The sequence below is a fragment of the Cygnus olor genome, chromosome 21 (assembly GCF_009769625.2).
Source record: "Cygnus olor isolate bCygOlo1 chromosome 21, bCygOlo1.pri.v2, whole genome shotgun sequence".
Taxonomy (NCBI): domain Eukaryota; kingdom Metazoa; phylum Chordata; class Aves; order Anseriformes; family Anatidae; genus Cygnus; species Cygnus olor.
The window spans coordinates 7,638,858-7,651,565 of record NC_049189.1 but is presented as its reverse complement, the minus strand read 5'-3'; the positions used below and the strand labels follow the sequence as shown (position 1 = coordinate 7,651,565).

Genomic DNA, 12,708 nt, shown 5'->3' with positions numbered 1-12,708 from the left:
GAAGGATCCCAGCTGCTTGGCTTCCCTGCCCTCTGATTCCAGGCTCCCGGAGCTGTTATCCCAGCATCGCAGCAGCCAGGTGACAATGTGCTTGCCTGGATGACAGCTGAAACCTTGTCCCATGTCTCGCAGCTCGCCCAGGGATGGGGATCACCTGCTTACTGCTGCTTTTCTCTCTTTTCTATTTTATAACAGCCTCCTGTTCCCTGGGATGGCCCTACATTGGGGTCGCCTGCCTCGCCTTCCTATTGCTCCTTCCCCTTCTTAGGAGGACTTTCTTCCCTTCCTAACCGAGATGACTTCTGCATCCATTCCTTCATCTTGTGTGTATTGGCGACTGATACAGCAACGGGGTAGTCCCCGGAGCCAGCTGTAGGGCCTGTCACAGGGTTGGAGTGGCTGCAGGGAACATCACAGGGGTTGCAGGGGCTGCAGGACAAATCTCAGGGGTTGCAGGAGGCTGCAGGAAAAATCTCAGGGGTTGCAGGGGCTGCAGGAAAAATCTCAGGGGTTGCAGGGGCTGCAGGTAAAATCTCAGGGGTTGCAGGGGCTGCAGGAAAAATCACAGGCATTGCAGGGGCTGCAGGAAAAATCTCAGGGGTTGGAGGGGCTGCAGGTAAAATCACAGGGGTTGCAGGGGCTGCAGGTAAAATCACAGGGGTTGCAGGGGCTGCAGGGTGCGTCACAGGTTTGCATCAGATCAAGACGCATTTCCCTAGAACCACACATTTCCTCCTGAAGGTGCTGAATAGTATTGAATGGTCTTCAAAATGCATAGGGCAGACCCCAGCAAACGGACAGCTGGTGCTCGGAAGTAGTTAACTTTTATTTTGTTGTTGTTAATTTTGTTTCATGACAACAGATGCAAATATGTATCTTGAGTTGAGGGCAAAGGTGACCCTGGATCTGAAGCACACAGGCGTTCACTAATGTCCCCCCCATCCTGAGTGAATCCCGAACGACTCGGAAGGAAAAATAAAGTACAAACGAGTGCGTTGTGATAAAGAGAGTTTAATAGGGTAGAAAAGGAAGAGAAACTAAAGAAATGCCATCCTGTACAACCCAGTCAATAAAGTAAATTTAATGAAATAAAAATAAAACCAATTTTTCCCATTCTAATGAATTCCTATCCCCATCATGACTTCCCATCCCCCTGATCATTTCCTATCCCAACAACCTCCCGTTTCTGATCCCAAGGCTGAATTCCCAGCTCCCATCACCCTCCCATCCACCCAGCCGTCCACCCATTTTCTCCCGTCCGTGCTGGCCATGCCCACATCCATGCACGGACTGAGCATGGGCAGCGGGAGCGGGCTGCATGAAATCCCCTCGGCATCCCAGTGCAAGAACAGCTGCAGGCACAGGCCTTGCTGAGTGAACACCTACACTAGAGGAATTTAATAAGGAAGGCACTAAATAAGAGAAATGACCCGAAAGAAGAAATAAGTTTTGGATCTCAGCCATTTGGTGTCCCAACAAGCAGTTCCCATGCCCAACCTTTCCCACCCCAGCTATTGCCAACATCCCAACAGCTTCCCATTGCAACGTTCATTCGTGACCCGCGCATTTCCCATTGCCCCAGTTGCCCATCCCTGACAGTGGCAAACACTGCCTAGCTCCAGCACTGGAGAAGGGAGAGGGCGAGCGAGAGGGGCAAGGGCTGAGGAGCGTGTCTGAAGCTGGAGCAGGCGCCTGCAGAGGTCTCTGTGCCTGCATGCTGAGCGGGCCTGGGTGCTGCGGGGGCCGTCGAGGAGCGCAGGCTCACGGGTAGCCGTAATACTTGGCTATGGCGTGGTCCTTCTGCCGCTGCTCGAAGAATTGCACGGGGCCGATCTTCGTCTGGTGGGCCGCCCGCTGCCGCTCCTCCTGGGCCAGCTTCTTCAGGCGCTCCCGCTCGGGACGCTGCTGCGGCGTGATGGGCGCCGACGACTCCTGCTCCTCCAGCGGCGTGGGCGCCGCGCCGCTGCCCGCCCAGGGCCGCACGCAGGGCACGTAGTCCACGCGGGGCTGCGCCGGACGCTGCAGCGTGCGCGGCTGCGTGGGCAGAGCCTCCCGCTGCGCTTGGCCCCCCGCGGCTGGCAGGCACGGGGCTCTGGGCGCCTGCTGCAGGGGAGCTCTCCACGCTCGCGCCGCGCTGCCTGGTGGTGCCGGCACCGCCTGGGCCCTGTCGCCAGCTGGGGGCCGGGGGGCAGCGGGCACAGCGCCGGAGCCTGGCACCGTCGGCGGGGCCCTGGGCATGCTGCTGGGGCCGCTGGAGGTGGGCTGCGGCTGCACACAGGGCGGCTGGCGCACTGGCCCCAGCGCCTTCGCCCTGGCCCCCAGCGGCTGCAAAGTCTCGCTGGGGGTCTTTGGCCCCGGGTGCTGGCGCTGCAGCGTCTTGTCCCCGATGGCTTGGGGACGGAGCCTGTCCTGGGCCCGCACGGCACGGGCACGGGCACGGGGCTTAATGGGGGGGGGCTCCAGCAGCAGCTGCGTTCTCCGGGGAGGCGGTGCCGCTGCTCCTTGCCCCCCAGCAGCCCCCGGGCTTCGGGCTCTCTTGCCGGGCGCCCTGGTGCTGTCGCTCGCCGGCTGCTGCCTGCCGCTGCCTGCTTGGCTGGGGGTGCTGGTGGGCGCGGGGCGCTTGGCCCCCCACTTGGTGCCGGTGGGCGCAGGGGCAGGCGGGGGGCTCTTGAGGGGCCTCAGAGGGGGATTGGGCAGGGGTCTCCTAAGGGCTCTAATAAATTCAGGGTCGGCGGGGCTCTTGACGGGACTCAGAGGGGGATTGGGCAGGGGTCTCCTAAGGTCTCTAATACATTCAGGGTCGGGGGGGCTCTTGAGGGGACTCAGAGGGGGCTTGGGCAGGGGTCTCCTAAGGGCAGTGAGGAATTCAGGGTCGGGGGGTCTCTTGAGGGGACGCGAGGGAGGGTTGGGCAGGGGTCTGCTAAGGGCAGTGAGGAATTCAGGGTGGGGGGGCCTTTTGGGGAGAGTGAAGGGAGGGTTGGGCAGGGGTCTCCTGAGGGCACTGAGCTGGGGACTGGCTGCAGGCTTGAGGGGGAGCTCACTGCCGGCACAGCAGGGGGCTGCACCGACCGCCCACCCTGCACCTTCTCGGGGTGCACCCCAGGGGTTGAGGGTACCTCACCCAGCGCTCTGGTGGCTGCCAGTCCCTGTGCGCTCGGCTCCTCGATGTCCTCGGAGAGGTCGGGCAGCTCAGAGAGGAAGCGGCCGAGCACAGGACTGCTGGGGACACCGGGGAAGGCGTCCTGGGGCTCCACGGCATCGAGCCAGCTGAGCAGCTCCTCCAAGCCGGAGATGTCCAGGTCGGCCGGGAGCTGGTCCTGCAGGTGCTGCAGCTGCTGGCTGTCCCCTGCCAGGTGGGGAAAGGCCTCGGCGAAGGCATCGGGGCCCAGCTCAAGCAGCTCCAGGGGCTCCTCAGGCACCTCTGCAACTGTCGCCGCTGAGGAAAAAGCAAGCAAATCCCCCAGGATGGGCGATGCCAGCTTTCCCACGGCTCCTGGGTGTGGGGCGCCCACCGGCCGGCTGTGCCAGCCCCAAACTCACCGTCGGGCGTCACCGTCTGGGTGCTGGCGGTCGTTGGAGCCTGGGCAGGCTCGGGGGGAGTGGGGCCGGGCAGCGGGGGCCCCTGGTCCTCGCTGAGCCCCACGGCGTGGTCGCAGGGCTCCGGCAGCTGCCCCCGGCTGCTGGTCAGGGTGCGGGGCGCGGGGAGCGCCTGCCCCCGCAGCGGAGGCCCCGGGACGAGGAGTGGTGGGGGGCCGGGGTGGGCAGGGGCCTGCAGCAGGCAGGTGCCTGCGGGGTGCAGGAGCTCCCCATGGAGCACGGCCCCGGGCCCCAACCAGAGGGGATCCTGGGGCAGCACCGTCCCCGTCACCACGGGCTGTCCCCACTGGTAGACGGGGGCACACGGAGGAGCGGTGTGGGGGAGCTGCCCCACAGCAGGGAGCTGCCCCACGGCGGGGAGCTGCCCAAGCTGCAGGTGGTGCCCCTCGGGTGGGAGGTGCCCCCCAGCTGGCAGCTGCACCCCGGCGGGGAGCTGCAGCACCTGGCCCTGGACCCCCGGCACCACGTGCCAGACGGTGGCCTGGGGCAGCGCGTAGGGGAGGGTGGGTACCTGGGGGGGCTGCAAGGGCAGCGCCGTCGCTCCGGGGAGGGAGGGCAGCAGCCAGGCAGCCACCGTTGGCGGCACGGCTGGGACGACGAAGGGGGAGTTTTGCGTCTGCGGAAACCGCGGAAGCCGTCTGGGGAAACCCTCTGTGGGAAAAAGGGCGCTGGGGTGAGATCTGGGGCGCTGGGCTCGCCAGCAGGGCCGCAGCCCCGGGAGGAGCGGGAGCCGGCTGCTGTACCTGCCATGGTGGCTGGAGAGTGGGGCGGTCGGTTGGGGAGCCCGGGCAACGGGGGTTCCGTCCCAACGGCTGACCAGCCCCTGGCCGCCATCTTGGTGAGGACTGCAGGCTTTGGACCCAAGCAGGCTTCCCATCGCAAGACTTTTCCATCCCCATCAGGCTTTCCCTCCCACGCATCATTTGCCATGCCCAGGACGGTTTCACACCAACACTTTCCCGTCCCAAGCGTTTCCCGTCCCAGTACCAGCTTTTCATCCTAACGGTCATTTCCCATCCTTACAATTTCACATGATAACAGAGTCCCATGCGAGATATTTCCCATCGACACGAAGCGTTTCTTAATCCAAAGAGATCTCATCCCAAAGAATTCCCATCTCTCTGATTACTTTTCCAAGTACTTCCTTGCCCAGTGAATGTTACCCGCCCCATTAAACACTTCCCATCCCAATACTTTCCCATCCCGGGAGTGATTTCCCATCCCAATGCTTTTGCTTCCCAATGATTTCAAACCCAGGGAAGATTTCCCATCCCTTTGATTTCCTATCCCAATGGCTTCCCACCCCAAGGAAGTCTTCCCATCCCAGCAATGATCTCTCGGCCCACTCATCATTTCCCATCCCAATCATTTCCCATTGTCACCATCCAACAGACAGCTTAGCCAGCCCACAGCTATAGAGAGATCACAACGGGGATTTGGACGATTCTGTTAGATGCAAGGTCACGGAGACTTGGTGTGCTACCGATTGCTCTTTATTACAGATCAACACAGATCCCCAGTACCAAGGGCGCTGGGATGAATCTGGTGAATATGCAGATACAAGGCTCTTACATTTCTTACCAGGAAATAAACAGATATGTGCATTTCTCTCTATCCACCTTAGTAAAAAGATAGGAAGGGTAGAGCACTAATTAAGAGTAGCATGCTCAGCCACCGGGACGGAGGCTGCCGGCTCCTCAGCACCTCTAAGCAGCAGCACCTTCAAGTCTCCTCCTGCACCAGCAGCACATCAGCGTCTCTCGTTCCAGCAGCAGGACATCGGCGTCTCCCATTCCACCATCCAGACGTCCACGCCTCGAGTGCCACCAGCAGTACTCAATGCGAGCTGGACGCTCAGGGCACTTACGGCCACCCACCTTTGGGAGCTCAAAGGCTGACAGTGACTCTCTGCTGACCTCACACGGCTCTCGGGCGCCCCGATGGCAGAGGTTACGGCGGTAAGCTGACTGCCAGGAGAAAAGGCTGACGTGAAATGGCTGCTCCACAATGCCAGGAGCAAGGTCTGCTGGAATGGGGGTTCGGAGGGGAGCTCGGCCTTCGGCCTGGGAACCGCGCCTGGGAGCCAGGGACGTCCTTGGTGTGCAGCTGGACACCTGGGCCTGAGAAAGCAAGGTTTCTTTAAAGAGAATTGGAAGCATCGTCACCTAGTGGCTGTGTCAGGGGGACGAGAGAAATGCACAGCATCTCTTGGTTCCCTGAAGTGCTGGTGTCCTACGCCCTTGGATGTCTCAATGATAGAAAAAGGGACTGATTTTTACCCAAAACAGAGCTCCTTTCTCTCGGAAGCTGCTCGTGCTGCGTGTCCTCCTCTCTTTCTTGTATTTGGCTAGGACTTTAGGCTTGTTCTTGCTACTCCTTAGGCAGACTGAAGCTTCCCCGGAACATCCCATTAACTGATTTTCACTACCTCTAAGTGCCTTTCCTCCACTTCTCCTCTAATTAATTAGTGCTATCCTCTTCACGCCTGCTGCAGAGGTATCTTTGCTACCTGGTACAATCTAGAAGAGCTTAGCAGCATCCACACGTCTCTTTCCTTTAGTCGTCACGGTAGACTTGCTCGAGGTAATTTGTGTTGAGCAGTAATCAACAGAAAGTGTCACCAAGCCAAGTCTGCATTTGCTTGTGTCTTATGGAATCCCTGCAGCTGTGTCCCCTCCCAGCTTCCCGTGTGCCCCAAGCATCCTCGCTTGCAGGGCAGTAGAAGATGCAGAAAAGTCCTTGCCTTAGTGGAAGCACTGCCCTGCAAGAGCTAAGACATCCCTCTTAGCAGCACGCTGTAGCCCCGAAATGCCAAAAAACGGCACATGCCAGCTACTGGGAAGGAAATGAACTCTGTCATTGTGATATACCCGCTCAAGGCCCTGCTCTTTGGCCCAGGTGTCTATGAGGCGGTTTTGGAAATGAGTCCTGTTGTGTGACTCCGTTCTTTCTGGGTGCAATGTCCCCATAAGGCTTGCTTTTCAAGGCCCAGGAGAGTCTGCTGGGCACTGGCCTGGGTTCCCAGCCTGACCCACCTGCTGGGAATCAGGGAGGCTCGCTCGGTGTCTTGTCTTGGGTTTACGTGGACAGGTTCTGGTAGCGGGGGGCTGCAGGGGTGTCCTCTGCGAGGAGAATGCAGCAGCTGCCCCATGTTAGATAAGGGCCGGTTCCAGGAGGCTCCAGAGGGACCCGCTGCTGCCCAGAACTGAGACAAAAAGGATGATGTTTACGCCTGTGTGAGAGCCCACCTAAGAAAGGGAAAGCAACCTGCTGCACAGCAGCGTCTGGGTCAGGGAGGAGTGAGAAACCTCTCTGCAGCCCCCAAGGTGAGTGCAGCAGGAGGCAGGAGGTGCTCCAGGCTCACAGCAGCAGTTCCCCTGCGGCCTGTGGATGGAGAGGCCCCTGGTGGAGCAGGCTGTCCCCCTGCAGCCCATGGGTCCCACATGGAGCAGATCTCCACGCTGCAGCCCGCGGAGGAGCCCCCGGTGGAGCAGGTGGATGTGGCCTGGAGGAGGCCGCGGCCTGTGGAGAGCCCCCGCAGGAGCAGGCCCGGGCTGGACTGGAACAGGCTCTGCTGAGCCTCTTTTGCCCGTGACGATCATTGTGGAGTGATCTCCGTGTCCTTCTCTCAGCCCTTGAGCCCTTTCCATCCTATTTTCTCCCCTTTCCGTTTGAGGAGGGGCAGGGAGAGAGCGGTTGAGGTGGAGCTCAGCTGCCCAGCTGAGGAAAACCACCACGTCTCTCTCTTGCCTCTGCTGCAGCACGGTGGTAGCAGCCAACACCTGCTGTTCTTCGACCCTCAGCAACCCCACAGCATCTTCCTGGAAGGGATCCCTTTCCTTCACGCCTGACAGGCGCCGCCTCCAGAGGCTGAGGGCTTGTGCCCCGTTTCCAGTCGCTTTCTCAGTGCCCCCTTCCCCAGAGAAGGATCCCAGCTGCTTGGCTTCCCTGCCCTCTGATTCCAGGCTCCCGGAGCTGTTATCCCAGCATCGCAGCAGCCAGGTGACAATGTGCTTGCCTGGATGACAGCTGAAACCTTGTCCCATGTCTCGCAGCTCGCCCAGGGATGGGGATCACCTGCTTACTGCTGCTTTTCTCTCTTTTCTATTTTATAACAGCCTCCTGTTCCCTGGGATGGCCCTACATTGGGGTCGCCTGCCTCGCCTTCCTATTGCTCCTTCCCCTTCTTAGGAGGACTTTCTTCCCTTCCTAACCGAGATGACTTCTGCATCCATTCCTTCATCTTGTGTGTATTGGCGACTGATACAGCAACGGGGTAGTCCCCGGAGCCAGCTGTAGGGCCTGTCACAGGGTTGGAGTGGCTGCAGGGAACATCACAGGGGTTGCAGGGGCTGCAGGACAAATCTCAGGGGTTGCAGGGGCTGCAGGAAAATCTCAGGGGTTGCAGGGGCTGCAGGAAAAATCTCAGGGGTTGCAGGGGCTGCAGGAAAAATCTCAGGGGTTGCAGGGGCTGCAGGTAAAATCACAGGCATTGCAGGGGCTGCAGGAAAAATCTCAGGGGTTGGAGGGGCTGCAGGTAAAATCACAGGGGTTGCAGGGGCTGCAGGTAAAATCACAGGGGTTGCAGGGGCTGCAGGGTGCGTCACAGGTTTGCATCAGATCAAGACGCATTTCCCTAGAACCACACATTTCCTCCTGAAGGTGCTGAATAGTATTGAATGGTCTTCAAAATGCATAGGGCAGACCCCAGCAAACGGACAGCTGGTGCTCGGAAGTAGTTAACTTTTATTTTGTTGTTGTTAATTTTGTTTCATGACAACAGATGCAAATATGTATCTTGAGTTGAGGGCAAAGGTGACCCTGGATCTGAAGCACACAGGCGTTCACTAATGTCCCCCCCATCCTGAGTGAATCCCGAACGACTCGGAAGGAAAAATAAAGTACAAACGAGTGCGTTGTGATAAAGAGAGTTTAATAGGGTAGAAAAGGAAGAGAAACTAAAGAAATGCCATCCTGTACAACCCAGTCAATAAAGTAAATTTAATGAAATAAAAATAAAACCAATTTTTCCCATTCTAATGAATTCCTATCCCCATCATGACTTCCCATCCCCCTGATCATTTCCTATCCCAACAACCTCCCGTTTCTGATCCCAAGGCTGAATTCCCAGCTCCCATCACCCTCCCATCCACCCAGCCGTCCACCCATTTTCTCCCGTCCGTGCTGGCCATGCCCACATCCATGCACGGACTGAGCATGGGCAGCGGGAGCGGGCTGCATGAAATCCCCTCGGCATCCCAGTGCAAGAACAGCTGCAGGCACAGGCCTTGCTGAGTGAACACCTACACTAGAGGAATTTAATAAGGAAGGCACTAAATAAGAGAAATGACCCGAAAGAAGAAATAAGTTTTGGATCTCAGCCATTTGGTGTCCCAACAAGCAGTTCCCATGCCCAACCTTTCCCACCCCAGCTATTGCCAACATCCCAACAGCTTCCCATTGCAACGTTCATTCGTGACCCGCGCATTTCCCATTGCCCCAGTTGCCCATCCCTGACAGTGGCAAACACTGCCTAGCTCCAGCACTGGAGAAGGGAGAGGGCGAGCGAGAGGGGCAAGGGCTGAGGAGCGTGTCTGAAGCTGGAGCAGGCGCCTGCAGAGGTCTCTGTGCCTGCATGCTGAGCGGGCCTGGGTGCTGCGGGGGCCGTCGAGGAGCGCAGGCTCACGGGTAGCCGTAATACTTGGCTATGGCGTGGTCCTTCTGCCGCTGCTCGAAGAATTGCACGGGGCCGATCTTCGTCTGGTGGGCCGCCCGCTGCCGCTCCTCCTGGGCCAGCTTCTTCAGGCGCTCCCGCTCGGGACGCTGCTGCGGCGTGATGGGCGCCGACGACTCCTGCTCCTCCAGCGGCGTGGGCGCCGCGCCGCTGCCCGCCCAGGGCCGCACGCAGGGCACGTAGTCCACGCGGGGCTGCGCCGGACGCTGCAGCGTGCGCGGCTGCGTGGGCAGAGCCTCCCGCTGCGCTTGGCCCCCCGCGGCTGGCAGGCACGGGGCTCTGGGCGCCTGCTGCAGGGGAGCTCTCCACGCTCGCGCCGCGCTGCCTGGTGGTGCCGGCACCGCCTGGGCCCTGTCGCCAGCTGGGGGCCGGGGGGCAGCGGGCACAGCGCCGGAGCCTGGCACCGTCGGCGGGGCCCTGGGCATGCTGCTGGGGCCGCTGGAGGTGGGCTGCGGCTGCACACAGGGCGGCTGGCGCACTGGCCCCAGCGCCTTCGCCCTGGCCCCCAGCGGCTGCAAAGTCTCGCTGGGGGTCTTTGGCCCCGGGTGCTGGCGCTGCAGCGTCTTGTCCCCGATGGCTTGGGGACGGAGCCTGTCCTGGGCCCGCACGGCACGGGCACGGGCACGGGGCTTAATGGGGGGGGGCTCCAGCAGCAGCTGCGTTCTCCGGGGAGGCGGTGCCGCTGCTCCTTGCCCCCCAGCAGCCCCCGGGCTTCGGGCTCTCTTGCCGGGCGCCCTGGTGCTGTCGCTCGCCGGCTGCTGCCTGCCGCTGCCTGCTTGGCTGGGGGTGCTGGTGGGCGCGGGGCGCTTGGCCCCCCACTTGGTGCCGGTGGGCGCAGGGGCAGGCGGGGGGCTCTTGAGGGGCCTCAGAGGGGGATTGGGCAGGGGTCTCCTAAGGGCTCTAATAAATTCAGGGTCGGCGGGGCTCTTGACGGGACTCAGAGGGGGATTGGGCAGGGGTCTCCTAAGGGCAGTGAGGAATTCAGGGTCGGGGGGGCTCTTGAGGGGACTCAGAGGGGGATTGGGCAGGGGTCTCCTAAGGGCAGTGAGGAATTCAGGGTCGGGGGGTCTCTTGAGGGGACGCGAGGGAGGGTTGGGCAGGGGTCTGCTAAGGGCAGTGAGGAATTCAGGGTGGGGGGGGCCTTTTGGGGAGAGTGAAGGGAGGGTTGGGCAGGGGTCTCCTGAGGGCACTGAGCTGGGGACTGGCTGCAGGCTTGAGGGGGGAGCTCACTGCCGGCACAGCAGGGGGCTGCACCGACCGCCCACCCTGCACCTTCTCGGGGTGCACCCCAGGGGTTGAGGGTACCTCACCCAGCGCTCTGGTGGCTGCCAGTCCCTGTGCGCTCGGCTCCTCGATGTCCTCGGAGAGGTCGGGCAGCTCAGAGAGGAAGCGGCCGAGCACAGGACTGCTGGGGACACCGGGGAAGGCGTCCTGGGGCTCCACGGCATCGAGCCAGCTGAGCAGCTCCTCCAAGCCGGAGATGTCCAGGTCGGCCGGGAGCTGGTCCTGCAGGTGCTGCAGCTGCTGGCTGTCCCCTGCCAGGTGGGGAAAGGCCTCGGCGAAGGCATCGGGGCCCAGCTCAAGCAGCTCCAGGGGCTCCTCAGGCACCTCTGCAACTGTCGCCGCTGAGGAAAAAGCAAGCAAATCCCCCAGGATGGGCGATGCCAGCTTTCCCACGGCTCCTGGGTGTGGGGCGCCCACCGGCCGGCTGTGCCAGCCCCAAACTCACCGTCGGGCGTCACCGTCTGGGTGCTGGCGGTCGTTGGAGCCTGGGCAGGCTCGGGGGGAGTGGGGCCGGGCAGCGGGGGCCCCTGGTCCTCGCTGAGCCCCACGGCGTGGTCGCAGGGCTCCGGCAGCTGCCCCCGGCTGCTGGTCAGGGTGCGGGGCGCGGGGAGCGCCTGCCCCCGCAGCGGAGGCCCCGGGACGAGGAGTGGTGGGGGGCCGGGGTGGGCAGGGGCCTGCAGCAGGCAGGTGCCTGCGGGGTGCAGGAGCTCCCCATGGAGCACGGCCCCGGGCCCCAACCAGAGGGGATCCTGGGGCAGCACCGTCCCCGTCACCACGGGCTGTCCCCACTGGTAGACGGGGGCACACGGAGGAGCGGTGTGGGGGAGCTGCCCCACAGCAGGGAGCTGCCCCACGGCGGGGAGCTGCCCAAGCTGCAGGTGGTGCCCCTCGGGTGGGAGGTGCCCCCCAGCTGGCAGCTGCACCCCGGCGGGGAGCTGCAGCACCTGGCCCTGGACCCCCGGCACCACGTGCCAGACGGTGGCCTGGGGCAGCGCGTAGGGGAGGGTGGGTACCTGGGGGGGCTGCAAGGGCAGCGCCGTCGCTCCGGGGAGGGAGGGCAGCAGCCAGGCAGCCACCGTTGGCGGCACGGCTGGGACGACGAAGGGGGAGTTTTGCGTCTGCGGAAACCGCGGAAGCCGTCTGGGGAAACCCTCTGTGGGAAAAAGGGCGCTGGGGTGAGATCTGGGGCGCTGGGCTCGCCAGCAGGGCCGCAGCCCCGGGAGGAGCGGGAGCCGGCTGCTGTACCTGCCATGGTGGCTGGAGAGTGGGGCGGTCGGTTGGGGAGCCCGGGCAACGGGGGTTCCGTCCCAACGGCTGACCAGCCCCTGGCCGCCATCTTGGTGAGGACTGCAGGCTTTGGACCCAAGCAGGCTTCCCATCGCAAGACTTTTCCATCCCCATCAGGCTTTCCCTCCCACGCATCATTTGCCATGCCCAGGACGGTTTCACACCAACACTTTCCCGTCCCAAGCGTTTCCCGTCCCAGTACCAGCTTTTCATCCTAACGGTCATTTCCCATCCTTACAATTTCACATGATAACAGAGTCCCATACGAGATATTTCCCATCGACACGAAGCGTTTCTTAATCCAAAGAGATCTCATCCCAAAGAATTCCCATCTCTCTGATTACTTTTCCAAGTACTTCCTTGCCCAGTGAATGTTACCCGCCCCATTAAACACTTCCCATCCCAATACTTTCCCATCCCGGGAGTGATTTCCCATCCCAATGCTTTTGCTTCCCAATGATTTCAAACCCAGGGAAGATTTCCCATCCCTTTGATTTCCTATCCCAATGGCTTCCCACCCCAAGGAAGTCTTCCCATCCCAGCAATGATCTCTCGGCCCACTCATCATTTCCCATCCCAATCATTTCCCATTGTCACCATCCAACAGACAGCTTAGCCAGCCCACAGCTATAGAGAGATCACAACGGGGATTTGGACGATTCTGTTAGATGCAAGGTCACGGAGACTTGGTGTGCTACCGATTGCTCTTTATTACAGATCAACACAGATCCCCAGTACCAAGGGCGCTGGGATGAATCTGGTGAATATGCAGATACAAGGCTCTTACATTTCTTACCAGGAAATAA

At 61.3% G+C, this 12,708-nt stretch overlaps 2 protein-coding genes across 2 annotated transcripts; both read right to left on the bottom strand.

The window, feature by feature from the left end:
• Positions 1-991: 991 nt before the first annotated feature.
• LOC121058429 (vegetative cell wall protein gp1-like) lies at positions 992-4,645 on the bottom strand. The gene is made up of 3 exons (XM_040533982.1): positions 4,341-4,645; positions 3,541-4,248; positions 992-3,436 (listed from the first exon to the last, which is right to left on the bottom strand). The coding sequence occupies exons 1-3, from the start codon at positions 4,525-4,527 to the stop codon at positions 2,823-2,825; spliced, it is 1,509 nt and encodes a 502-aa protein (XP_040389916.1). The 5' UTR covers positions 4,528-4,645; the 3' UTR covers positions 992-2,822.
• A 3,864-nt stretch (positions 4,646-8,509) lies between these two features.
• Positions 8,510-12,405, bottom strand: LOC121058430 (basic proline-rich protein-like). The gene is made up of 3 exons (XM_040533983.1): positions 11,861-12,405; positions 11,061-11,768; positions 8,510-10,956 (listed from the first exon to the last, which is right to left on the bottom strand). The coding sequence occupies exons 1-3, from the start codon at positions 12,045-12,047 to the stop codon at positions 10,457-10,459; spliced, it is 1,395 nt and encodes a 464-aa protein (XP_040389917.1). The 5' UTR covers positions 12,048-12,405; the 3' UTR covers positions 8,510-10,456.
• Between the last annotated feature and the right edge of the window lie 303 nt (positions 12,406-12,708).

Excerpts from the sequence above, each read along its gene's own strand:
- LOC121058429 (XM_040533982.1), bottom strand. The coding sequence starts at position 4,527 with ATGGCAAATGATGCGTGGGAGGGAAAGCCTGATGGGGATGGAAAAGTC. Across the intron at positions 4,249-4,340 it reads CTCTCCAGCCACCATGGCAG|AGGGTTTCCCCAGACGGCTT; the intron begins GTACAGCAGCCG and ends TTTTTCCCACAG. Across the intron at positions 3,437-3,540 it reads CCAGACGGTGACGCCCGACG|CGGCGACAGTTGCAGAGGTG; the intron begins GTGAGTTTGGGG and ends CTTTTTCCTCAG.
- LOC121058430 (XM_040533983.1), bottom strand. The coding sequence starts at position 12,047 with ATGGCAAATGATGCGTGGGAGGGAAAGCCTGATGGGGATGGAAAAGTC. Across the intron at positions 11,769-11,860 it reads CTCTCCAGCCACCATGGCAG|AGGGTTTCCCCAGACGGCTT; the intron begins GTACAGCAGCCG and ends TTTTTCCCACAG. Across the intron at positions 10,957-11,060 it reads CCAGACGGTGACGCCCGACG|CGGCGACAGTTGCAGAGGTG; the intron begins GTGAGTTTGGGG and ends CTTTTTCCTCAG.